Source organism: Euwallacea similis, chromosome 27, assembly GCF_039881205.1.
Source record: "Euwallacea similis isolate ESF13 chromosome 27, ESF131.1, whole genome shotgun sequence".
Taxonomy (NCBI): Eukaryota; Metazoa; Arthropoda; class Insecta; order Coleoptera; family Curculionidae; genus Euwallacea; species Euwallacea similis.
The window spans coordinates 1,682,952-1,706,574 of NC_089635.1; the positions used below are offsets into that span (position 1 = coordinate 1,682,952).

The following is a 23,623-nucleotide window of genomic DNA, read 5'->3' on the forward strand; positions in this document are numbered from 1 at the left end:
GGATTGTTTTTGACATTTCGGCTCTATTATACGGTTTCCGCAGTGGAAATGCGGCATTAACATCACTTACAAGTCGCAACAGAATACTGTATTATAAGACGAAAAGCTCTTGACAGACACGGTACGAAAAACGTTTAATTAATATTGTTCTCGACAGTTTGTTATTAATTTTTTTGTCTGCTAATTACATTAAATCTATCAATGAGCCGCAAAATTACAAATTCCTTGAAATCAATTGTTCCAAGTCTATATCCGGATTTTAATTTTCACTGTTCACAAACGTGAAAGAAAGTGAATTTATAACAGTGCATGCTTGCAAGGAATATCCGTTACTTGCACTTTTTATACAGTAATTGCTTTTGATTATGTTAAGCAGGAAAGAGTGACAGCTCGTTGGGAAACTAACAAAGAAGGTTTATTTAAGTTAGGTCGGATTTTAGATGTCAAAACAGAAGATAATCTTTCAAATCATAAGATACATCAAATTCTCCCTGAATTAACTCTTTAACTGTTAATGGATAAAATAAACTCGAGCAAAAGCTTTTTGGTATAAACACCTTTACATGATTTAAAAAAGGGACGAAGCTCTACCCTGGCACCGCCCTATACTCAACTTTGGAGGCAAATTCGTATACACAAAACATAAACGAGACATATTGATTTGAGTAAACTGATATATGCCTGCATAAAACTCTCCACGAGCTCGTCTCCGCCACAATTTCCCTTCAAGTTTAAAGCACCTTATATAAATAAAGCCTACACATAAGTGAAAAAAAAGTTCAATTTTGCGAGGAAAATATATACTACTCTTCCTCCTTTTAGGATCTTTTTCTTAATTCAACCAAAAGCTATTCGAAACGTTTCCTTGATCCTCCTGGTCGATTTGTTTTGTGAAACGAATATTGCAGAAGTTGGTCTGTGGGAGAAGTCAAGCGAAAATAAATCGGTCCCCTAGGGTTTGTTAATTTCAGAACTCACTTCATGTTTGCAAGCAAAGGAAATCATTTCTGTTTTCTTTATTACTATCTTGATTGCTTCGCTGTCGCAAACGAATATTTTCCTTCAAATAGAGGCTCAAATTTAATATTTCGTTGGCGTCTTCTTGGAAGTCAAATTGATTTGCGTAGGGCTTTATTTTTATTTAAAAGGGTATATTGAAAAGACTTTGCTCGAGTTTATTATTTTTTTGCCATACATATTTATAAAGGCCTGAACTAGCTTATGAATAGATATGAAAGAAGTAATTGAAAATTGCCTTAAATAGTTAATTACTGAACAATACCAAACGAAAATTAAAAAAGATTATCATGATCGAAATTTAAGGCTATACAGGGTATTTCAAATTCGACCCTCACCATTGAGATCTCGGAAACTAGAAGAGATACGAAGATTAAATGGGGGCAAAGTTGCGTGATCTAGCGCTTGATCGAATACCATTTTCAAAATTTTAATTTTCCTAGTACTTCCGAAGATATCCGAGAAAAACTAAAAATTGGAGAATCCATTTTTTTTTTTTTAGCGTTATTTGACAAAGAAGGTTAAATCCATAAACATATTTTCATTGCCACTTTTTCTCAGCTACACAATGACATATTCAGATTTGCCATCCGACGTTTCGTCTTTCGGCTACCATTATCAACTTTATTTTTTCTTATGGACGCCATATTGAATTTTTCGACAGAAAAATAGTGCGTTTCATTCTGATTTCATTGATATAAAACTTCTTATAATTAATTTTCTTAAAAGCCGAAATATTTAAATAAAAAGAAATATTACATAGTTGGTCTTGACTCCATCGAAAGACTTTCTTTTGTTCGCGATATATGACAGAAATCCTCCAACGAGATAAGAGCGTGTGCAGATTTCCAATGAAAATGAGTTTCAGAAATGAAAAGAAACGAGGTATGTTAAGACTTTATTACAAATTTGATAAGAACAGTACGAAAACAGGTCAAATATATTTTGAATTATATCCGGAAAGACAACAGCCGCATAAAACATTTAAAACTTTGGATCAACATTTAGCTGAGTTTGGTACCTTTGAAAATCTTCTTCTATTCTGCTTCCATACTTCATTTTAGGTCTTTGGTCAGTTTGGTGAGTTTGGTGCTTTTGAAATGTTCATCCAAAGTTTTAAATAATGTTCTATGCGGCTGTTGTCTTTCCGGATATAACTCAAAATACATTTGAGCTGTTTTCGTACTGTTCCTATCAAATTTGTAATAAAGTCTTAACATACCTCGTTTCTTTTCATTTCTGAAGCTCATTTTCATTGGAAATCTGCACACGCTCTTATCTCGTTGGAGGATTTCTGTCATATATCGCGAACAAAAGAAAGTCTTTCGATGGAGTCAAGGCCAACTATGTAATATTTCTTTTTATTTAAATATTTCGGCTTTTAAGAAAATTAATTATAAGAAGTTTTATATCAATGAAATCAGAATGAAACGCACTATTTTTCTGTCGAAAAATTCAATATGGCGTCCATAAGAAAAAATAAAGTTGATAATGGTAGCCGAAAGACGAAACGTCGGATGGCAAATCTGAATATGTCATCGTGTAGCTGAGAAAAAGTGGCAATGAAAATGTGTTTATGGATTTAACCTTCTTTGTTAAATAACGCTAAAAAAAAATAAAAAATGGATTCACCAATTTTTAGTTTTTCTCGGATATCTTCGGAAGTACTCGGAAAATTAAAATTTTGAAAATGGTATTCGATCAAGCGCTAGATTACGCAACTTTGCCCCCATTTAACCTTCTTCGTATCTCTTCTAGTTTCCGAGATCCCAATGGTGAGGGTCGAATTTGAAATACCCTGTATACATATAGCCTATTTGTGTGTTTTTTTTTCAGGAAACAACTAAAGACATTTGCCTTTGACAATTGCTTCTCATCAGTAGACCCAAAAGAAAAAGGTTTTGCATCTCAGGAAGTGGTATTCGATTCCCTTGGCAGAGATATATTAGAAAATGCTTTTCAAGGATACAACGCGTGCATATTCGCTTATGGACAGACGGGTAAGTTATCTTATCTTCTTGTTTAAGCCATGTTGATGGTTCATGTGAAATTCGTTTCATGGAAATATTGCATGTACCTGTATAGAGCATTTGTTTACGAGTCTCTGCAGTTCTGGCTTTAGATTAGATATAAGAGAGTTAAAAAGGAAAACATAAATACATTAATTAACTGAGCTAGAGGATACGAAAATTGTGGAAAATATTAACGTCGACAATGGCAATATTTATTTTGTATAATTATTTGAAAAAATAATATGTACTAGTTACTTGTTATTCAAGTGTCAGCACATTTGCTTGAAATGAAAAAAATCCTATTTACTTGTATTTAACTGGTGCAATGCCCTCGGCTTAACTCAAAGTCGTTTGCTACTAAACCTACAAGATGGGTTTCAACTTGCACCCAAATTGTCTTTAAATCAAGTTGTAACATTTTTTCCATTGAAATGAAAAGAAAAATGGTTATTTGATTAGTTGAGTATGCGTATTATCACTTATTCTCCATTCTTCTAATATTAATGCCTACGTAATTTGCCAAGTATTTCTTCAGATTAAAAGATTCACCGTAAAAATCATTCGGTATATGTATACAGAGTGTCCTATAAATGGCGGAATACCTACACATTATGTCTTAAAAAACCCTCTGAGGAATAATAAAAAAAATCCTGGAGGCCCTATTCGTCAGATATAAGGGTAGAAAGTGGAAAATGTAATTTCTTTGTTCTATGGTATTTTGCAGCCTCGCCTGTTTTATTCTGAAGATACCAGAATGTTTTAGAAATTTCCATAAAAATAATCGCGCTTAAGCACTTAAATAACGAAAAAAATAATATTTTAAAATTTTAAAATCCGATCGAAATATCTAAAAAATTCACTTGGCAACCATAGAATGCGTGTTTAACGCTTACTGACTCTAAAATGTCGATTCAAACACTAGAGTAACAGAAATAAAAACATATATTATTATACATATATTCAAATCGCGAATACGCCGATATGTGACATTTGCTGGGCGAAAGTCACAACAATGTAGCTGCTGTTGCACGAAATTACGCAAAAAGATACCCAAACTGAAGACATCCGTTTTCCAACGGCATATGACGACTGGATATGTAGATAAGGGATTCTTAATTAAAATGGTATCATAAAGCCTTTTACTCGCTGGCACTATTGCCAAATTTATCAAACACATTTTTCTTAATAATTCGATGAAAAATTTCCCTAGGAAGTTTTTCGATATTTTTCCCTTATTCCTTGGAGGGTCTTTCGAGACGTAGTGCGGGGATATTCCGCCATTTTTGAGACACCCTGTATAGCATGATTTCGTCGGAACACACCTTTTCTAGATTCCAGTAAACGTATTTTATTTGGTATATTTACAATTTATACATAGATAAGAGTTTGTACGCAAAGTATTTTCTTCATATGTAATTTATATCGCAGTGCTAGAAAAAACGAGGAAGATAATTAAAATTACAAAATCAATAATACTGGTTAGTAAATTCTTAACGTATTTACCAATAAAACACGTGGCTGAAATCTTAGAATATGATGTCCTGAAATAATGGATAAGACAATCTAATCTCCCCTAAACGTTGTACTATAGATAGCGTCGTTCTATATCAGAAATTAAAGTATCAGGAATTAGAAATTAATAGCCTGTAACTGTCAGCAATTCCAGCCCCAATACACCTACTAATAGACATTTACGGCCACAATACCTAATTTATGATATAGAAAGTTTCATACGAGTATCTAATTTAGGAACCGTTGCAAAAAATATTAATTAAAACTACAAACTGTTTACTGACGTGTGAAGGATATTTGGTTATGTTTCCTCTTTCATCACTTTTGCGTTTTGCCATCTTAACATTGGCAAATTTTATTATTTTCATTCATGCATAGTAGAAACTGTGGACATTAAAAACATGCGTTTTTCATATAGCATTTGATATGGACTACTAATCAGTATTTAAATATGAATTAGCTTTCTTGTTTTGAACAAGAATTTACTTAAAAGTAGTAGAGACCAATTTGTTTAGTTTAGCGATTGAAGCTTTTTTTCTTGATATTCTCAATTCTTTATGCTAATTATGTTTTAGCAAATTCGAAATTTAATTTCTAATGACTCGATGTAGATGGGACATAAATAATACAATCACTTAATTATAACAGTAGAAATAAGCATTACCGTAATGCGCTTGCTTCACATAACTACAACGATAATGAAATTTTCTTTTCATCCGTCCGTAAATTAAAGATTCCGTTATACTTAATAACAACTAGTGTATCGAGGGAAAGGTCTGCGCATGACCAGTTACGCTAACCCTAAGGGAGTTTTATATGTTCGAAGTCCCAAAAAGTCTCTAATATTTTGCTCTTTCTGATATCATTAAGAAAGAGTCGTTTCACCTAGGCTGCTCCTATTCCCCGAATCTAAAATGATTATAGTTTCATTTTTAACTTTAATAATTTCCATAACCCTATCTCTAGACGTAGATGTATTAATATACAGTAAACACTGAATTGCTACTTTTGAGGTTTTGTTTTCATTAGGGCGAAGAAAGTAAATATTTCATAATGGAACGCAAATATTAGAACTACTGAGTGGGTTTGTATATGAAAAGTCCATGATGGGGTAATTGATGATTTCGCATACTAAGACAATTTTACCTCTGATAAAGTAAATGTCTTGATTATGCAGGTTACGTAAAAAACCAATTTCATATAATGAAAATACAAGTTTTTTCTTATAACAGTTATTTTACTCCCAAAAGTAACTAAATTAAAACCCAAACGTTTGCAATTCCAATCTATCGAAATTGGGAAATGGAAAATTACACTCTTGGGTGTCCCTGGGTTTCTGAAGGGTCGTGAAATGGCTTACAGCGGGATACGATTTACATGCACAATTTTCCTTATATCCCATATCGATTGGGGGTCCGCTAGTTGCGTGCTAATAGCGGTTTTTTTCATCAGACCCATCGCGTTCCAATTTTAATTACTCTAAGGGCAAAATACTGCGTCGTTACTTCCATTTGTAATTAAATTTACTTTGGTAAATATTAAGCAAACGCGACCTAGGTCCAAAATAGCATATGGTAAGCTGAAAGCGTAAACTTAACGTCTACATCAAGACTCCAGACATAAATTTGTTTTAAGCACACTCCTACGTGGTCCTCAACACGTAAGAGGCATTTAAAAAACAAAGTAAAGTACGTACTGCAAAAGAAATGTTTATTCTTTAGTGCAGTATTAAATATCAAGTCAAGCCTAAGAGTTATAGATAAACAAACATTGGCTAACGTCAAGAAATGCATCATAAAACCTCTGAAGCGAACAAAAGGCCGGAGTATTAATTGTAAAAATATGGGGTAAATTAGACTCTATATGGCTGTAAAATCTACTGATTTTTCATTAAAACTCAATTACACAAAATGCGGAAACTAATGCAAAACAAATCAGTTTTATCTCTCAAGACCCTAAGATATTCAGCACTTCCTTCCGCAATTGCTTGTGCTCAATTACTTGGAATCAATTATTATTGCGCTTCAACCGACAATACGAAACATGAACTACCTTTTTCTTATTGTAATCATTGAATTTAGTCTGAAATCAGTTTATCAGCTTCCTGTCACCAATTAATAGATAAAAACGAAATCCTATTTAAAGAATGTCTGCATTAAAACATACAATTTATTCAATGAATTTGTCTTGACTATTTCAGAAAATGACGTCTCTTCGACAAATGTATTTTCTCACAAACAGGCATGCTGCCCTTTATAGGAATAAAAAATACCCCATAGCCCTCTTATAGGTCACGAGGTAAGATCGATACCGTCACGTCCAAGATAGTTCTTACTGTTAGAAAGCAACGGACATTTTTATACCTTTTCATTGTTTTAACCTAGATTTCCTACGGTCACGAAAACTGTTCGACTCTATCGAAATCACAGTCACAATGATGATTTTTACTGCGAAAACGCTATTCAGATATTAAATAAAAACGTGAATTTTTTGGTCAATAATTACTAATCTTATTACAAATACAGTGGAGTTGACAAACGCCGTGTTAAATTATAAACTTCCAAGAAAACCTGTGAAGAGGTCATTCATTTTACAGGGCGTCCTTGAAATTACTCTATGCGCGGAGGCACAGAATAATAAAAAATAAGCAAAGAGCCGAAAAATAAATTTCTTAGTTCAAAGACAAAATTCATCAAAAAAGGTTCATTTTCTATCAGTCTTCATATTTTATATGTGGTACAATAAATTTAATTCCATGAACAATAGTCTAAACATCGTATCGCGACTCCGCATAGACAAGTCCTTCTCCACCAATTTGTCCAGAATTCATAATTTTTATTAATAACACGTTTGTAAATGTACTTGACATTTGAAAAATCTTGAAAACTGTTGGAGTTGCCTCAGAAAGAATCAAAAATGATAATTAATTTCAGCTCAAACTCGAGAAGCACACACTTGGACACTTGAAACGCAAGAAAATGGAATTTTATTTCCTAAATTGCAACTAAATATCTTGGACGTGTATTGACCGAGGATATCACCATGGAAGTCGTGGAGTCTTGGAAAGCTTTTTCTTCGAACCTTCATTTTCGGCACCACAAAATCGAAAAAATTAGGGACCAAAATAATTCTGTACCTTGGAAACTAAAAAAGATATTGCCAAACGAATTCGATTTGAGGTTAACTCGATTATTAATTTATTATTTCAAATATCTTGTTTGCCGCGCTACCGGTTAAATTATTCATTCAATTATTAACATCAAATATTAACATTCAAATAAAAAAAATACACTCGCTTTGCGAGCTCATCGGTCTAGCATGGAAATGATACGCAAAACGAAATAATATACAATGTGTGCATATTTGAGAAAGGACATATAAACAGTGACAAAAACTACTTAGAGTCGACACCAACATAAAAAATAAAATTAAGCGAGGTTAAATTAGGTGCAATGATCAAACACCGATCACTTGCCGCAAATAAACCTTCTGAAATTGATCCGTTTGGAATCTTGTCAACAAAAACTGTCATTCCGCAGCCATTAAGAGAGATTTTAGCTACTATTTATTTTTGACATAGTACGCATTGCATTGCCCGGTCTCACGTCTGCTTATGGCTTTTTCTTTTCAGTTGCTGAAATTTTTACTTCGATTTGAGTTCTTTCCAAACATGACAGCCATTGTGCGGCTTCAGAGGCCCGAACGCACACGAGACAATGTTCCCAATTGTCAAATAAAATCGAATTTTAAACGTGCGATTTTTACCAGTTTTTAATCGAGCGCAATCTCGTATGAACACTCATTACTTTTCTGTTTGATTAACCTTCAAGCCCGCAAAAATTTTTACACATTTTTTGTACATCTTCAGTAAAAATTCGATAATTTTTGCGAGCGACACGGGAGAAAAAGCAAAAACCCCACTGAAACTGACAGCGTAAGTGTTATTCTGTTGTTTCCACAACCTTCTTAATCCAAAGCGTCCCTCTCGGATGACGCATTATCGCAAAACAACATGTCGATTTGTATGTGCTGAAAAATCGATATTAAAACGAGCGACCCTTCTGCAAATAAAAATAATCTGGAAAAAGGTTGGCTCAGCTTTAGAAATTTAGCATTCGACAATAAAAATTGACCGAAATGATATGTTTCTTTTATAATTTAGGAGTTCAATTATGCATTTTGTTATATCTAGAGGGAGGAACACGACTCAAAAGGAGAAAAAAGTTAGCGATGTATCAAACAAGTTTTTCGAACAAATTTCATATTATGAATATCTTATTTATCCTGCTACCATTCAACTGAATAATTTAACAATCAATATCGGTTCGAAAATGTACAAAAACTTTGCAATTTGCCTTTTGCCAAGCTATGAGTCATAACGACAACAAAGATACGAGGCCTTCCAAACATCTTGTTGCTTCAAATATGTTTGTAATGAGTAAATACATTTCTTAATTCAAATAGAAATTACTCGAAAAAGAAGTCAGAGGCTTTTTCACAATTTAAAAATTCAATCATCGTGTTCATCATTAATATATACATACACATACATATGTATGTATAATTAAGAAAAAGCCACACCATCGACCATCCACCATTATATTGGTGTTTTAAATTTTAACAGACCGAAAAAATATCTTCAAACCAGTTCGAGATTTGAATTAATTTCAACTGAAAGTGCAATTAAAACCTGAAACACAAAAAAATTCAATATTACCTAATTCCTGAAAAAAAGTCAATATTACTACCTGAAAAAATATTAATATTAATTCCTGAAAAAAAAATCACAACACAGTTACGTTAGAATTAATTTCAACTTGCAGCAAAGGCGTACCCAGTTGAAACCTGAAATACAAAAAAGTTCAATATTAATTCTTGAAGAAATTTTTAAAAAAATCGAAACAATGAAGCTTTCCAATTAATTCCGCCTTGAACCAGAGGCATATTCAGTTCAAACCTGAAACACAAAAAAAATCAATATTAATTCTTGAAAAAGAAATCAATAATAATTATTGAAAATTAAAAAAATATCTTTGAAACAGCTATAGTTTAGGATTAACTCCACTGTGAACCAGAGGCGCACACCCATGAGACCTGAAACACGAAAAAAGTACTATTAGTTCCTGAAGACATTTTTTTAAAAATCGAAACAACAAAGGTTTCCAATTAATTCTGCCTTGTACCAGAGGGACTCACCGTTGAGACCTGAAATACGAAAAAAATCAATATTAGTTCCTAAAGAAATTGACAAAAACTTCGAACCAGCGAAGGTTTCCAATTAATTCCACTCGATCCAGAAGTATGCCCCGTTGAGACCTGAAAACGAAAAAAGTAATATTAGTTCCTGAAGAAATGAAAAAAAAATCTAAATGACGGTTTTAAAATAATTCCTTCTTGAACCAGAGGCGTATTCAGTTCAGACCTGAAACACAAAAAAAATCAATATTAATTTCTGAAACAAATTCAATAATAATTATTCAAAATTAAATAAACCTTCAAACCAGCTATAGTTTAGGACTACCTCCACCGTGAACCAGAGGCGTGCACCGTTGAGACCTGAAACACAAAAAAAGTAATATTAGGTCCCGAAGAAATTGAAAAAAATAGATACGACAATATTGAAATAATTCCTCCTTGAACCAGAGGCGTACTCAGTTCAGACCTGAAACACAAAAAAAATCAATATTAATTTCTGAAACAAATTCAATAATAATTATTCAAAATTAAATAAACCTTCAAACCAGCTATAGTTTAGGACTACCTCCACCGTGAACCAGAGGCGTGCACCGTTGAGACCTGAAACACAAAAAAAGTAATATTAGGTCCCGAAGAAATTGAAAAAAATAGATACGACAATATTGAAATAATTCCTCCTTGAACCAGAGGCGTACTCAGTTCAGACCTGAAACACAAAAAAAATCAATATTAATTTCTGAAACAAATTCAATAATAATTATTCAAAATTAAATAAACCTTCAAACCAGCTATAGTTTAGGACTACCTCCACCGTGAACCAGAGGCGTGCACCGTTGAGACCTGAAACACAAAAAAAGTAATATTAGGTCCCGAAGAAATTGAAAAAAATAGATACGACAATATTGAAATAATTCCTCCTTGAACCAGAGGCGTACTCAGTTCAGACCTGAAACACAAAAAAAATCAATATTAATTTCTGAAACAAATTCAATAATAATTATTCAAAATTAAAAAAAACCTTCGAACCAGCTATAGTTTAGGACTACCTCCACAGTGAACCAGAGGCGCGCACCGATGAGACCTGAAACACGAAAAAAGTAATATTAGTTCCTGAAGAAATTTTAAACAAATCAAAACAACAAAGGTTTCCAATTAATTCCGCCTTGTACCAGAGGGGCTCAGCATTGAGACCTGAAATACGAAAAAAATCAATATTAGTTCCTGCTACATCAATAACAGCTACAGTTTCGAAATAATTCCGTTTTCAACCAGAGGCGCACACCATTCAGACCTGAAATACAAAAATATCAATATTAGTTTCTGAAGAAATTAAAAAATAATTTTGAAACAACTAGTGTTGCTGTTAGATAAAACATTTCTTACTAAGGCAAAATTTATAAAGTATAACTTTCTCGAGGTTGATAAATCAATAAACAATAATATAGGCTTGCTGGCTCTAAAATATTATAAACAGAGAGTTCGGTATGTTGTGTCTGGAGCAGTAAAAATTATTATTACTCAAGGTTCAGAACTAATAAAACCTATTAATTTTTCAGACCGCTAAAAGAAAATAGACGGTTATATGAAACAAGAAGTGAGTGTTTCATTTTTTCATTCATATAACCCAACAGTGGGGATATTATTCTGTGGCTAAATCCAAAAATTATGCTAACTATCCCCCGAAAAAAACAAAATTGCAAATAATTTCGATTTTCAATCAAAATTCTAATTACGTTGTTCTCACTGACCTGACAAAACTTAACTATAAACCACAAGAAAGAACAATAAGAACTCACTCCAACACCAAGAGCGTGAGCCAGAATCACGTCAGCAACATCCTCTTTCACTCACAAAATAACAGTTAAATGCCACTCACTTTTACCAATTAAGTCATGAATATATGAACGGCGTACCTCACGAGTGTTTAGAACAAAAGAAATCCCGATTATCCCGATTGTTAATGCAGTGCGCATTACGAACATCTTGTTCTTCGCCGCGCTAGTTATGAACTTTATTGAACAAGTAAAATTTTTTTAAAAATTTATAGTCAAAATTTCTAATTAACTCGCTAACATTCGAATGAATCATCTACGATGTGATATCGGAACGATAATGTACACAAAATTTACAACCTGCCTTTTATAAAGGTACAGCTGATCGGTCTTCGAAGCGATATCCGATAGAAAATAATATGCGACGTTTCCAGATTTAGTAAAATGGAAGAAAAGTTGCGAATTTAAAGCAGCAGTAGCATTATGCAAACATATCCTGACGGAATAAAAAATACATTTCTTATTGCAAAGAGAACTTCAGAAAATAAGTCTGAGATTTTTCGGGAACAACACCAATAATTTAAAATTTCATATGGCATTAAATACGTCATGCTCATAATTAATATATACATACATACAGTGTGGAAGTTTTGGATAGAACAGTCCATATAACTAAGACGCCGAACAAAGGCGGCCAAAATCCTCGGACACGTCAATTTTTATTTTTCTTGCGTTTTTTTATGCTAACAGGTTTTTATGTATATAGGCTAGTTCAAAAATCAGATACGACCACCAATCCACCAAATGAGGGGGTGCTATTTTATATTAAATCAGTCTTTTTCAGGAAATTTTAGTTTTTGATATGTTCAATCGTAAATTTCTCGAGACTTGTTGCGTTTAGGTAGGTATAGGACATGGTATATGAAGCGTACTTAGAATTTTGCGTAGAATTCAAAAATGAAATAAAAAAATAGGTCTTTCCATTTGAAAAAACAAAGTTGGTAGTCGTATCTGATTTTTGGACTACCCTGTATACATAAAAACCTGTTACCATCAAAAAAACCGCAAGAAGAAGTAAAAATTGATGTGTCCGAAGATTTTGGCCGCATATGTTCGGCAGCATAATTATATAGACTGTTCCATCCAAAACTTTCACATTGTATAATAGAGACAAAGCTATTGTCAACATAAACATTTTGTCTCCATCTGTTAAAAATTTAGTAATTTCGAGGGTTGTTGAATAATATACATGAGCTTATAATTTAAATCTCTTATAAACAATAGCTTACGCATGATGCCGCGATCCTGCAGTGGTATCTTTTCCTTCGTCAAATTGTCCAGGATTCGTAATTTTTATTAGTATGTAACTTTTGCAGGAAACTAATTAAATTGTATAATCACAGGACGTTTTGTTAAGCAGTTTGCGTAGGATTATGGAGCGCATCAAGACGATAGATTTGAGGTATTTTTCAAGGCTATTGCCCCACGCGTTTCCGAGATATCGGCGCTCCGAGTTTCAAAAGTGACAAGAAAAATACCTCTCTTGAAAATCTAAGATAAATCCTATTATTAATAGATGATGATAATTTTTTCTATTTGTTGTTTAATAGGATTGTTCGCAAACAGACTAAACGAAACTTCCGATTTATTATAATTTTTTCAATATTTTTTTAAATAAATATTTATTTTATTGCTGAGTAGGAAACGCAAAACATAATTTTTGTAGCATTATTTTCAGAATAATCATAAGTTGCAACTGATTTGTAAATATTTTTTGTAGAGAAACTGTATGCCTGGTGAAAATTTACAAGAGGCAAAAAAGTTTTAAAATAAAGTCAGCTTGTGGCAGAGAAAAAATTAAAGTTATTCGTACAGGGGATAACAAAAATACAAACTTATATTTACGAACCACGCGTTATTTTTAATATTTTCAAGCATTAAAGAAGATCCCGGTCACGTCAAAACACGCCAATTTATATAGTAACTCTTAGTTTCAAAATTAGTGAAAATCGATAAAAGCATTTAGCAATCATTTCGAAAAAACTTTATCAATTTGAGAACTTTGACGTTCTGTAGCGGCAAAACGAAGCAACATTGGATATTGGTATGTTTGCCTAGAACGCCTTGTTTTTGGTTCAGGAATTTTTGCTCAAACATTGTGGTAATTTCAGGTACACCCTGTATATTAAACGGAACATCAAGAATTCCTTTCGGAACTTTCAAAAACGTTCTAGACATGAATGTACACTAAACTGAGTCTTTTGGCGTAGTGCCATTGTTTTAATAAGTCATTTGACATAGGAAATATGAAGCAGTATTTATTCTTTCGAGGGCTTTATTTGTCTTTGTGGCGCCGGGAATCACAAAACCGATGTTTCGACGCATTCCGCAAGATTTTCAAAAAAAAATTATTAAAAAAAAAATGTTATAAACACTTTATTATTGACAGACTTCTAGATGAATATTCTATGAATAATTTTGGATATTATCCCTTGTTTTTGTAACTAAAATCAATGTTATGTTATGATAGGCCTTTGACGGTTTAGCTTCCTTACTAATTGATGATGACAACCTATCCGGCCGTTTGGAGGTTTTCAAGTGGGTGCAGGATACAATCTTTAGTTAATATAAATAAACAGAGTTTGAATGGGGCCTCAAAGTGATTGATGTTTGTCAATATTTACCAGGTCAACAGTTTGAGAGTTGCGAGAGTTGATAGATCAATGTGGTGATCCGTGTTTGCCATAATTAACATATTGATTCAAGGAGGCACGGTCACACACCAATATTCATAATCATTGAATACTAAATATATTAAATGCATAATAAATACTCATGTATTAAACCTCGGGTAAATAGGTAATTGTTATCAAATAAGCAAAGAAGAACAAATGATCTTTGTTCATCAAAGTTATGACATCAATAATAACTCTCCTTGATCAGAAAGATTTACTAGCGATGTTTTCATCCCGGAAAACCCCAATTTTATATATCAGAGCTAATTGCTTTTCTAACACAGACGAAAAACAAACAACAAAAAAGTTCCAAATGAAACGATGTTTTCGAAATAAACTAGTGAGAAATGGGCTGGTAAATTTAGTTATTTTCAGGATCTGGAAAATCATACACAATGATGGGCTCACAAGACAGCAAAGGGATCATTCCAAGGTTATGCGACACTTTATTCGGCCTAATCGCAGAAAGACAAAATTCCGAACTAAGTTATAAAGTTGAAGTTAGCTACATGGAAATTTATAATGAAAGGGTGAGAAAAGTTTTAATTTTTTCAATGATTCAGGATGCTAATATGTCAAATTATTTCAGGTTCACGACCTACTGGACCCTCAAACAAATAAGCAATCACTAAAAGTACGAGAGCATAATGTTTTGGGACCTTACGTTGATGGACTGTCGCAACTGGCTGTAACATCATTCCAGGTCAGTATCTTTACTCATACACTGGTGCTACTATCCTTAATTAAAAAATCCATATAGAGCGAACAATCAGAATTCTAATTCAAATATTCATCTTCATGCATTAGCCCTAACTCAATTTATTCGACAAACAGAAAATAGCGGCCAACTCTGCATTCTGGTGTGCATTCACTGCGTTTCTTCTCTAATAGAATTTCCAATATTCCTAAATAGTAAAGGGTACAGCAGGATAAGCATAGCGAATCGGCCTATGAAAGGGATTTCAAATTTTTTGTGTAGAATAGATGTATTCGGTTATAAAAACAATATCTACTTTGACTTTGGGTCGATTTTGCAAGGTGACCTTGAAATATGTCAAAAAGATCGCTTAAGTACCTTTATTATTTTAAACTCAAATATCTCAGGAACTAAAAGAGGTACAAAAATGAATCGAAAACTAGTTTATAACTGAGACTCTGAAGAATATTTGTGTATTTTTTTATAATTTTTAGTGGATCGCAATATTTTCAAAAACTTTTTAAAAAATTTTAAGCGCTATTTTTTCATTTTGGTTTTTGAGTGACAATCACAAGTTTAATATACAAGGTGAGTTTTTTAAGTGTGTCACGTAAATATCTTTGAAGTTATGAGTTTTAGAAAAAAAAGTTTCAAATAAAAAAGGGATTATATGAAAGGGGAAAACTTTTGGCATCATCACTGTTTCGATTCAAGGTCATCTTCAGGCTATAATCAAGGTCAACTTTGTTTTTTCAAATGGAAACCCCACGTTTTTTTGACAGATTCTGATTTGTTGTTCAAAACAAACATGTTTTTACTTGAAACATTTTTTTATTCATTTGATAGTTTTGACACAAATTGACATTTTTAAAGAATTTTGTTCTAACGAAAGTGCTTGTATCGATACATTCAAGAGAAGAAATTTAAAAAAAAACATAATTTTTAAACAATTCAATCAAATAAGTGTTCAAAATGATGTCCTTTTACTTCAATGCATTTAGCGATCCTCATTTTAAATGACTGTTGGATATTCCAATATGTTTCTGGTGGAATGTTACGGCAAGCTACTCTTATTATTTCTTTCATGTTTTCAGCAGTTGTTGGTACTTCAGCGTAGACAATTTCTTTTAAGTACCCCCCAAAGAAAGAAATCTGGAGATGTTAAGTCTGGTGAACGTGCTGGCCAGTTAACATAACCACCACGACCAATCCACTTTTGAGGAAACATTTCATCCAATTTTTCCCGAACAACTGTTACATAATGAGCTGGGCACCCATCATGTTGATACCACATGGTCATTCGTCGATTTAGATTTATTTCTTCCAGAAGTATTGGCAAGTCATTTGCTAAAAAATCGTGATACTTTGCAGCATTAAGATTTCCATCGATAAAAAAAGGGCCAATTAAATGTTCTCCTACAATGCCACACCAAACATTTACAGTCCATGGACGCTGGTTTCCCACCTCTCGCAACCAATAGGGATTTTCAACAGCCCAGTAATGCATGTTGTGTCTGTTAACTTGCCCATGGTTTGTGAATCCAGACTCGTCCGAAAACAACACATTCGAGAAAAAATCATCATTTTGTCTGATTTTTCTTTGAGCCCAAGTACAAAAGGTAACTCGGTTTTGAAAATCGTCACCATGTAGTTCTTGATAAAGAGAGAAGTGGTAAGGATGAAACTTATGATTTTAAAAAATTTTACAAACACTATTTTGTGAAATACCAGACTCTTCAGCCAACTGGCGAGTACTTACCTGAGGATCAAGTGCAATGGCAGCTAAAATATCAATTCGATTGTCTTCATTCCTAACGACAGTCTTTGAGCGTATTTTTTTTGTGTTTTAACACTACCTGTTGCTCGAAATAAACTAACAATTTTATTGACAAAAGTCCGTCACGGAAGTACGTTTTGTGGGAAACGCTCGGCATAACGCAGCACCGTTGCAGTAGGACTTCTACCTGATTCCCCATAAGCAAAAATAATTTCAGTTTTTTCGTCTTTTGAAAATCACACTGCCATTTTACAATATTTATTATTCTAAAACTGAATTAAAACTGTAAGCGAGTAGGACTGTGAGTTCTACTTGTTTACAAATAGATAAAACATCTATTTATTACGTTTTTTTATTCTTTCTTTATTCGACCAGAAACATATTGGAATATCCAACATTCATTCAACATGAGGATCGCTAAATGCATTGAAGTAGAAGGAAATCATTTTGAACACTTATTTGATTGAATTGTTTAAAAATTATGTTTTTTTTAAATGTCTTCTCTTGAATGTATCAATACAAGCATTTTCGTTAGAACAAAATTCGTTAAAAATGTCAATTTGTGCCAAAACTATCAAATGAATAAAAAATGTTTCAAGTAAAAACATGTTTGTTTTGAACAACAAATCAGAATCTGTCAAAAAAATGTGGGGTTTCCATTTGAAAAAACAAAGTTGACCTTGATTATAGCCTGAAGATGACCTTGAATCGAAACAGTGATGATGCCAAAAGTTTTCCCCTTTCATATAATCCCTTTTTTATTTGAAACTTTTTTTTCTAAAACTCATAACTTCAGAGATATTTACGTGACGCACTTAAAAAACTCACCTTGTATATTAAACTTGTGATTGTCACTCAAAAACCAAAATGAAAAAATAGCACTTAAAATTTTTTTAAAAGTTTTTGAAAATATTGCGATCCACTAAAAATTATAAAAAAATACACAAATATTCTTCAGAGTCTCAGTTATAAACTGGTTTTCGATTCATTTTTGTACCTCCTTTAGGTCCTGAGATATTTGAGTTTAAAATAATAAAGGTACTTAAGCGATCTTTTTGACATATTTCAAGGTCACCTTGCAAAATCGACCCAAAGTCAAAGTAGATATTGTTTTTATAACCGAATACATCTATTCTACACAAAAAATTTGAAATCCCTTTCATAGGCCGATTCGCTATGCTTATCCTGCTGTACCCTTTGCCAACGTTATTTCGTTTCAATACAATAAGGCCAGACATTTGCAAATAGAATACGTAGGATTGTGATAACACTCGCATAAAAGTCAATACATAAATTAACTAATAAATATTGCAGGATATCGATAATTTAATGGCGGAAGGTAATAAACAGAGAACAGTAGCTGCAACGAACATGAACAGCGAATCGTCTCGATCTCATGCAGTATTTACGGTCATACTAACTCAAACCTTAACAGACACGAAAACTGGAGTTAGTGGGGAAAAAGTCAGTCGAATGTCTTTGGTCGATCTAGCAGGATCAGAGAGAGCTGTGAAAACTGGAGCTGTGGGAGACAGGCTAAAAGAGGGCTCAAACATCAACAAATCTCTCACCACCTTAGGATTAGTCATCTCAAAACTGGCAGATCAGTCCTCTGGCAAACAGAAGGATAAGTTCGTACCATATCGAGATTCTGTGTTGACGTGGTTGCTAAAAGACAACTTAGGGGGTAATAGTAAGACTGTGATGGTTGCTACAATTTCACCTGCTGCCGATAATTACGAAGAAACGCTTTCTACATTGAGATACGCGGATAGGGCTAAGAGAATAGTGAATCACGCTGTGGTCAACGAGGATCCCAATGCTAGGATAATTAGAGAATTAAGGGCTGAGGTTGAAACGCTTAAGGAGATGCTTAAACATGCCACGGTAAGTTTTACGTGAATCATCACACATTTTTGTTCATAGTTAAATTTACGTTTAGTAGATGTAAAACCAATCAATACTCATAACTTATTACACACCCTTGGTAATATTGAACATGCACTTGATTACATTAAAGAACCTTATGAATATGTATGACATGCTTCAGCTTGGATCGAATATACTGCATAGGAATATAAGTAGTCTAATATGTGTAATGTTCTAACTCAGATTATTATGCCTAGTTTTCTTGGTCATTTTCCTATGTTCTATGCATTTTTTTTCAACAAAAACCCGTATTTCTACCAAAACATCAAAAACAACGTTGAATTTGACTTTTTACCCTGATTTTTAACCCTAACTTCATTTTTTTAAGAAAATGAGTCTATTTTCAAGTTTTAGTCGTTGAAGTTTGTTGAGTTTGAAAAACAGCCCATTGAAGTCTGTTCAAAAACACAAAAAATTAAGAAAATTACCTGTTTTTAGACCCATTTTATCTACTGAAACATCAATTTTTTTTATGCACACTACCATTTTTTTATGGCCTTTTTTAAAATGTGAGTCTGATTTTTTTGCCAAAAATAAGGAAAACTACCCTGTTTTTTTATGATTTCTTAAAAATGTGAGCCAGACGTAACAATCGAATCTGTGGTTCTTGTTGAAAAAAAAAGCATAGAACATAGGAAAAGGACCAAGAAAACTAGGCATAATAATCTGAGTTAGAACATTACACATATTAGACTACTAACATATATAAGTCGACTTTGAAAAGCTATATAATACGTAACTTCGAAAACCTTTCTCATTCCAGCTTTAATCTACTTTAAAGCAAGATCGTTTTGAACTTGTATTTACTAATTTTGTTAACTGAATTCTATTTCAGGGTTCGCCTGTAGGGGATATCCAAAGAGTAGACATTCACCAAAAACTTAGTGAAAGTGAGAAACTTTACAAGGAAGTGTCCCAAACTTGGGAAGAAAAACTTGTGAAGACTGAACGAATACAAAACGAGCGCCAGCAAGCACTAGAAAAAATGGGCATCAGTATACAGGATTCAGGAATTAAAGTAGAGAAAAATAAATACTACTTAGTAAATTTGAACGCTGACCCGTACTTAAACGAATTATTAGTATATTACTTGAAAGATCGAACGGTTGTTGGACAAAAAGCTACAGGATCAGATTTTGAAGCTGACATTCAACTTTCTGGATTAGGCATACAGCAAGAGCACTGCATTATTACGATAGAAGAAAACGGATTGTTCCTAGAACCTCTTGCCAACGCTAGATCTTATGTAAATGGTTCACAGGTTAACAAAAAAACACAACTGAGACACGGTGACCGAATTGTTTGGGGCAATCACCACTACTTCAGAGTCAACTGTCCGAGATCTATAGGTTAGTACAAATATAATAGGCCCTTTATATGCAAATCCTATAGTAACTCCGCACAGAAGTTAAGTAATTATACCCTTTGTAGCTGCTACATCTGAACCCCAGACACCAGCACAAAATATCGATTATAATTTTGCACGTGATGAGCTTATGACTAACGAACTCAGTAATGACCCCATACAAGCTGCTATCGCTCGTTTAGAAAAGCAACATGAAGAAGACAAGCAAGGTATACCGTGTGTCCAAAATTGGTTTTACATACATATATGGAAATCTCCGTAACCATGAAAGATATAGTCAGTTAAATGGAGAATGTTTTACAAGATTTTAAAAGAACCTCATATCGGTTTGAAAAATTGCTTTAGACGTAAAGTTTTACGCTTACCATTTTATGTAAAAGTGTTGTAACAAAGTTTTATCTTCAAAACCACTTACCATTTGGTTGGGAAACTGCAGAGCAAAGTCAAAAATGCAGTGTTCCCATTTTTTCATTTTCCAGGAAAACGATAAAGTCTATAGCAATTCATAAATCAGGTATAAATGTCTCATAAAATTCTCTAAAATTTTCCCTATTTAACCAAGTTTGTATCTTTTACAGTAACCGAGATTCAACTCAATTTCCAAACGTGGCTAAATTTATATGTATATTTTATTCTTTCATTATAACCTTTATACATTGCAGTGGCCCTTGAAAAGCAAAGGATGGAATATGAAAGGCAATTTCAGCAGCTCAGAAACATGGTATCTCCTTCCACCCCATATTCTCCATGTTCTTATGACCCGCTTCGAATTGGCACGGGAAAAACAATTCCCTGTACTCCTACAACTCAACTGAGAGTTGAGAAGTGGGCTCAGGAGAGAGATGAAATGTTTAGGAGAAGCATTGGACAGCTAAAAGAAGATATATTAAGAGCCAATTCTTTGGTGCAGGAAGCAAATTTCCTTTCTGAGGAAATGGGGAGACAAACAAAATATAGTGTTACATTGCAAATACCACCAGAAAATTTAAGCCCTAATCGCAAGGTAAGCTTTTATTTGGTGACTACTTTAAATGATTAAAAAGGGATTTTATATTACAGAAAGGCGCTTTCGTTAGCGAACCTGCAATTTTAGTAAAACGTGGTAATTCTAGTCAAGTTTGGACAATGAAGAAACTGGAGGATAAAATTATTGACATGCGGGAATTGTACGAGGATCACCAGACTAGAGGCGACACAATCAATGTATGCGATAGATATTAAGAATTTAAGCAAAAAATATATATGGTTTTTTATTTAGGAGGTAGAGAGTACTGGAAAAGATCCATTTTTTGAATCGCAGGAGAATCACAATTTAATTGGAGTTGCAAATATATTTCTAGAATCTTTATTTCATGACATTACTTTAAACTATCATACTCCTATAATCAGCCAGCAAGGGGAAGTAGCAGGACGTTTACAAGTAAGACACTAATGAGAACCAGAGCAGGCATGATAATAATAATTCTTTATCATAATTCTATAGGTCGAATTAAGTCGAGTGGCAGGTAACCTCCCACAAGACAGGATCTGTGAGGCTGCTTCAGACGATTCCTCAGATTATAGTAATGATGATGAAGACCAAGCTAGCACGACGGTGACATGTCGGGTGCATATTAAGCAAGCTACAGGTCTCCCTCTCTCGTTATCTCATTATGTTTTCTGTCAATATACATTTTGGAATCATGATCCTGTGGTGGTACCACAGAGAATTATTGGGGAAAACAGCCAAAAGCATTCCACCACTGCCAAATTTGATCACTGTAGGGATTTCACTTTGAACAACACTGAGGAGTTCATTGAACATTGCATTGGTAAGTTAATATTAAAAGTTTGTAGGAGGCGCTCATTAAAATTTACAAAAACCCCTTCTAAATATATACTAAATTATGCCCCAAAGTGCAATTGTGACACTGATTATGGAAAATTGCAAATACAAAAAATCTAAAACCTTGGCGGTATGCCAAAGTCCGTTGGGACAATTCACCAAAAATATTTCCAAAATGGCGGCACTTCCAATTATATTGATAATAAGTACCAGAATAAGGAGTCACTTATTCTAGTACTTCACAGCATAAATAAGTCTTATTAAGTTTGATTAAACATTATATTTTGCATATTATCAGATTCTTGAAATGTTCAAAATGGAAGGTTTTATAGTGATCTCTTACTCCTTATACAACGCACGCCATATAGTTACAATTCACACCATAGAATGTTCATAACTTTGTAACTTTCTGTGTAATTTTTTTTGTTCTTAGTTTTAATAAAAAAGAAAACTGTGAACGATAAAAAAGTAAAACCACAAGTACTGAACTATCTACTCACCACAAGCAGTATTATCCCTACAAGGAGTTTGATGATTATTTTGCACTATCAATCCACAAAACTGCACTCTCATCTAAACACTAAAGTTAAAATTCGCAATAGCAAAAGGACGATAGAAATAGGCGCGAAACGGTTCTTGACTTTGACGTCTGACAAGTTACTAATTACTATAAACTCGAACAGGATCTCCTCTACTGATTCTGTTAGAGTAGTTAGAACAGATTGCGACTATATGAAAACTACAAGAAATTACTTTTTAAATTAACTTGGATGTGAAGATTTGCTCGTAACCACTGCGGAACTCTAAAATATAATTTTAAATTTCTAGAGGGTGCTCTTTCCATCGAAGTTTGGGGAAATAGAAGTGCAGGGTTCTCAAAATATAAACCCGGCTGGGAGGTAGAGCAACAATTAGCTACAGCAAGATCGCTCTTAGATCGATGGTCAGAATTAACGCGAAAGATAGAGCTCTGGGTTGAAATTCAAGAGTTAAATGATTTGGGCGAATATGCAGGAGTGGAAGTTCTCATGAAAAACGATATGTTAACGGGGGGCATTTATCAGTTAAGGCAGGGGCAACAACGAAGAATAGAAGTGAGAGTGAAGCCGGTACAAAATTCTGGAACTTTGCCTATCATATGCCAGCAAATTATGAAAATCGAAGTTGGTGGTGTTATGGTTAGAAACCGGCTGCAGAAACCATTGGATTCATATCAAGAGGAAGATCTCTCGACTTTGAGGCATAAATGGAATGATGCGCTACAGAAACGAAAACAGTACCTACATTCTCAGCTTCAAAATATTTCTGAGAAACCTGATAAAACCGAGGAGGACTTGGAGAGAGAGAAGAGCCTGATGGAGCAACTAGTTAACCTTACTGAGGAAACTAATGCGGTGTATGTTCCTCAACCTGGTACTGGAATACCTGGGGCTCCGGCCATGTGGAGCCCTCTCCCGGGGATGGAACCCCATATTCCAGTGTTGTTCTTAGATTGGAATGGTAAAATTAGTTTATTGATGAAATAATTAATTATATGTTGATTATCTATAGCTGATAATTTATCTACACATCCTTCTGAGGAAGAAGTCACGGTAACAGGACTCAATTCAATTTTATCAAAGGAAGACGGCAGGCAATTCTATGAATTGAAGATTTTACAGCAGTTAGAGAAGGATGTGTGCTCTGTTGCAAGCTGGGACTCCTCAATTCATGATAGCCAGTATCTCAATAAGGTCACGGAGCGTAAGTTTAATGTGCTGATGCATTAGGCAGCAAACAATAATT

General features: G+C 33.6%; 1 protein-coding gene across 3 annotated transcripts in view; it reads left to right on the forward strand.

Annotated features, from left to right (window-relative positions):
- Khc-73 (Kinesin heavy chain 73) overlaps positions 1 to 23,623 on the forward strand; it is a 43,229-nt gene that overhangs the window by 11,525 nt on the left and 8,081 nt on the right. For all 3 annotated transcript variants that reach the window (XM_066402980.1, XM_066402981.1, XM_066402982.1), the window contains exons 3-14: positions 2,854 to 3,017; positions 14,620 to 14,774; positions 14,834 to 14,947; positions 18,033 to 18,605; positions 19,483 to 19,996; positions 20,079 to 20,222; positions 20,676 to 21,016; positions 21,073 to 21,216; positions 21,272 to 21,433; positions 21,497 to 21,824; positions 22,667 to 23,338; positions 23,390 to 23,581. In XM_066402980.1, the coding sequence (XP_066259077.1) occupies positions 2,854 to 3,017; positions 14,620 to 14,774; positions 14,834 to 14,947; positions 18,033 to 18,605; positions 19,483 to 19,996; positions 20,079 to 20,222; positions 20,676 to 21,016; positions 21,073 to 21,216; positions 21,272 to 21,433; positions 21,497 to 21,824; positions 22,667 to 23,338; positions 23,390 to 23,581 (3,503 nt within the window). The remainder of the gene's footprint in view (positions 1 to 2,853; positions 3,018 to 14,619; positions 14,775 to 14,833; positions 14,948 to 18,032; positions 18,606 to 19,482; positions 19,997 to 20,078; positions 20,223 to 20,675; positions 21,017 to 21,072; positions 21,217 to 21,271; positions 21,434 to 21,496; positions 21,825 to 22,666; positions 23,339 to 23,389; positions 23,582 to 23,623) is intronic.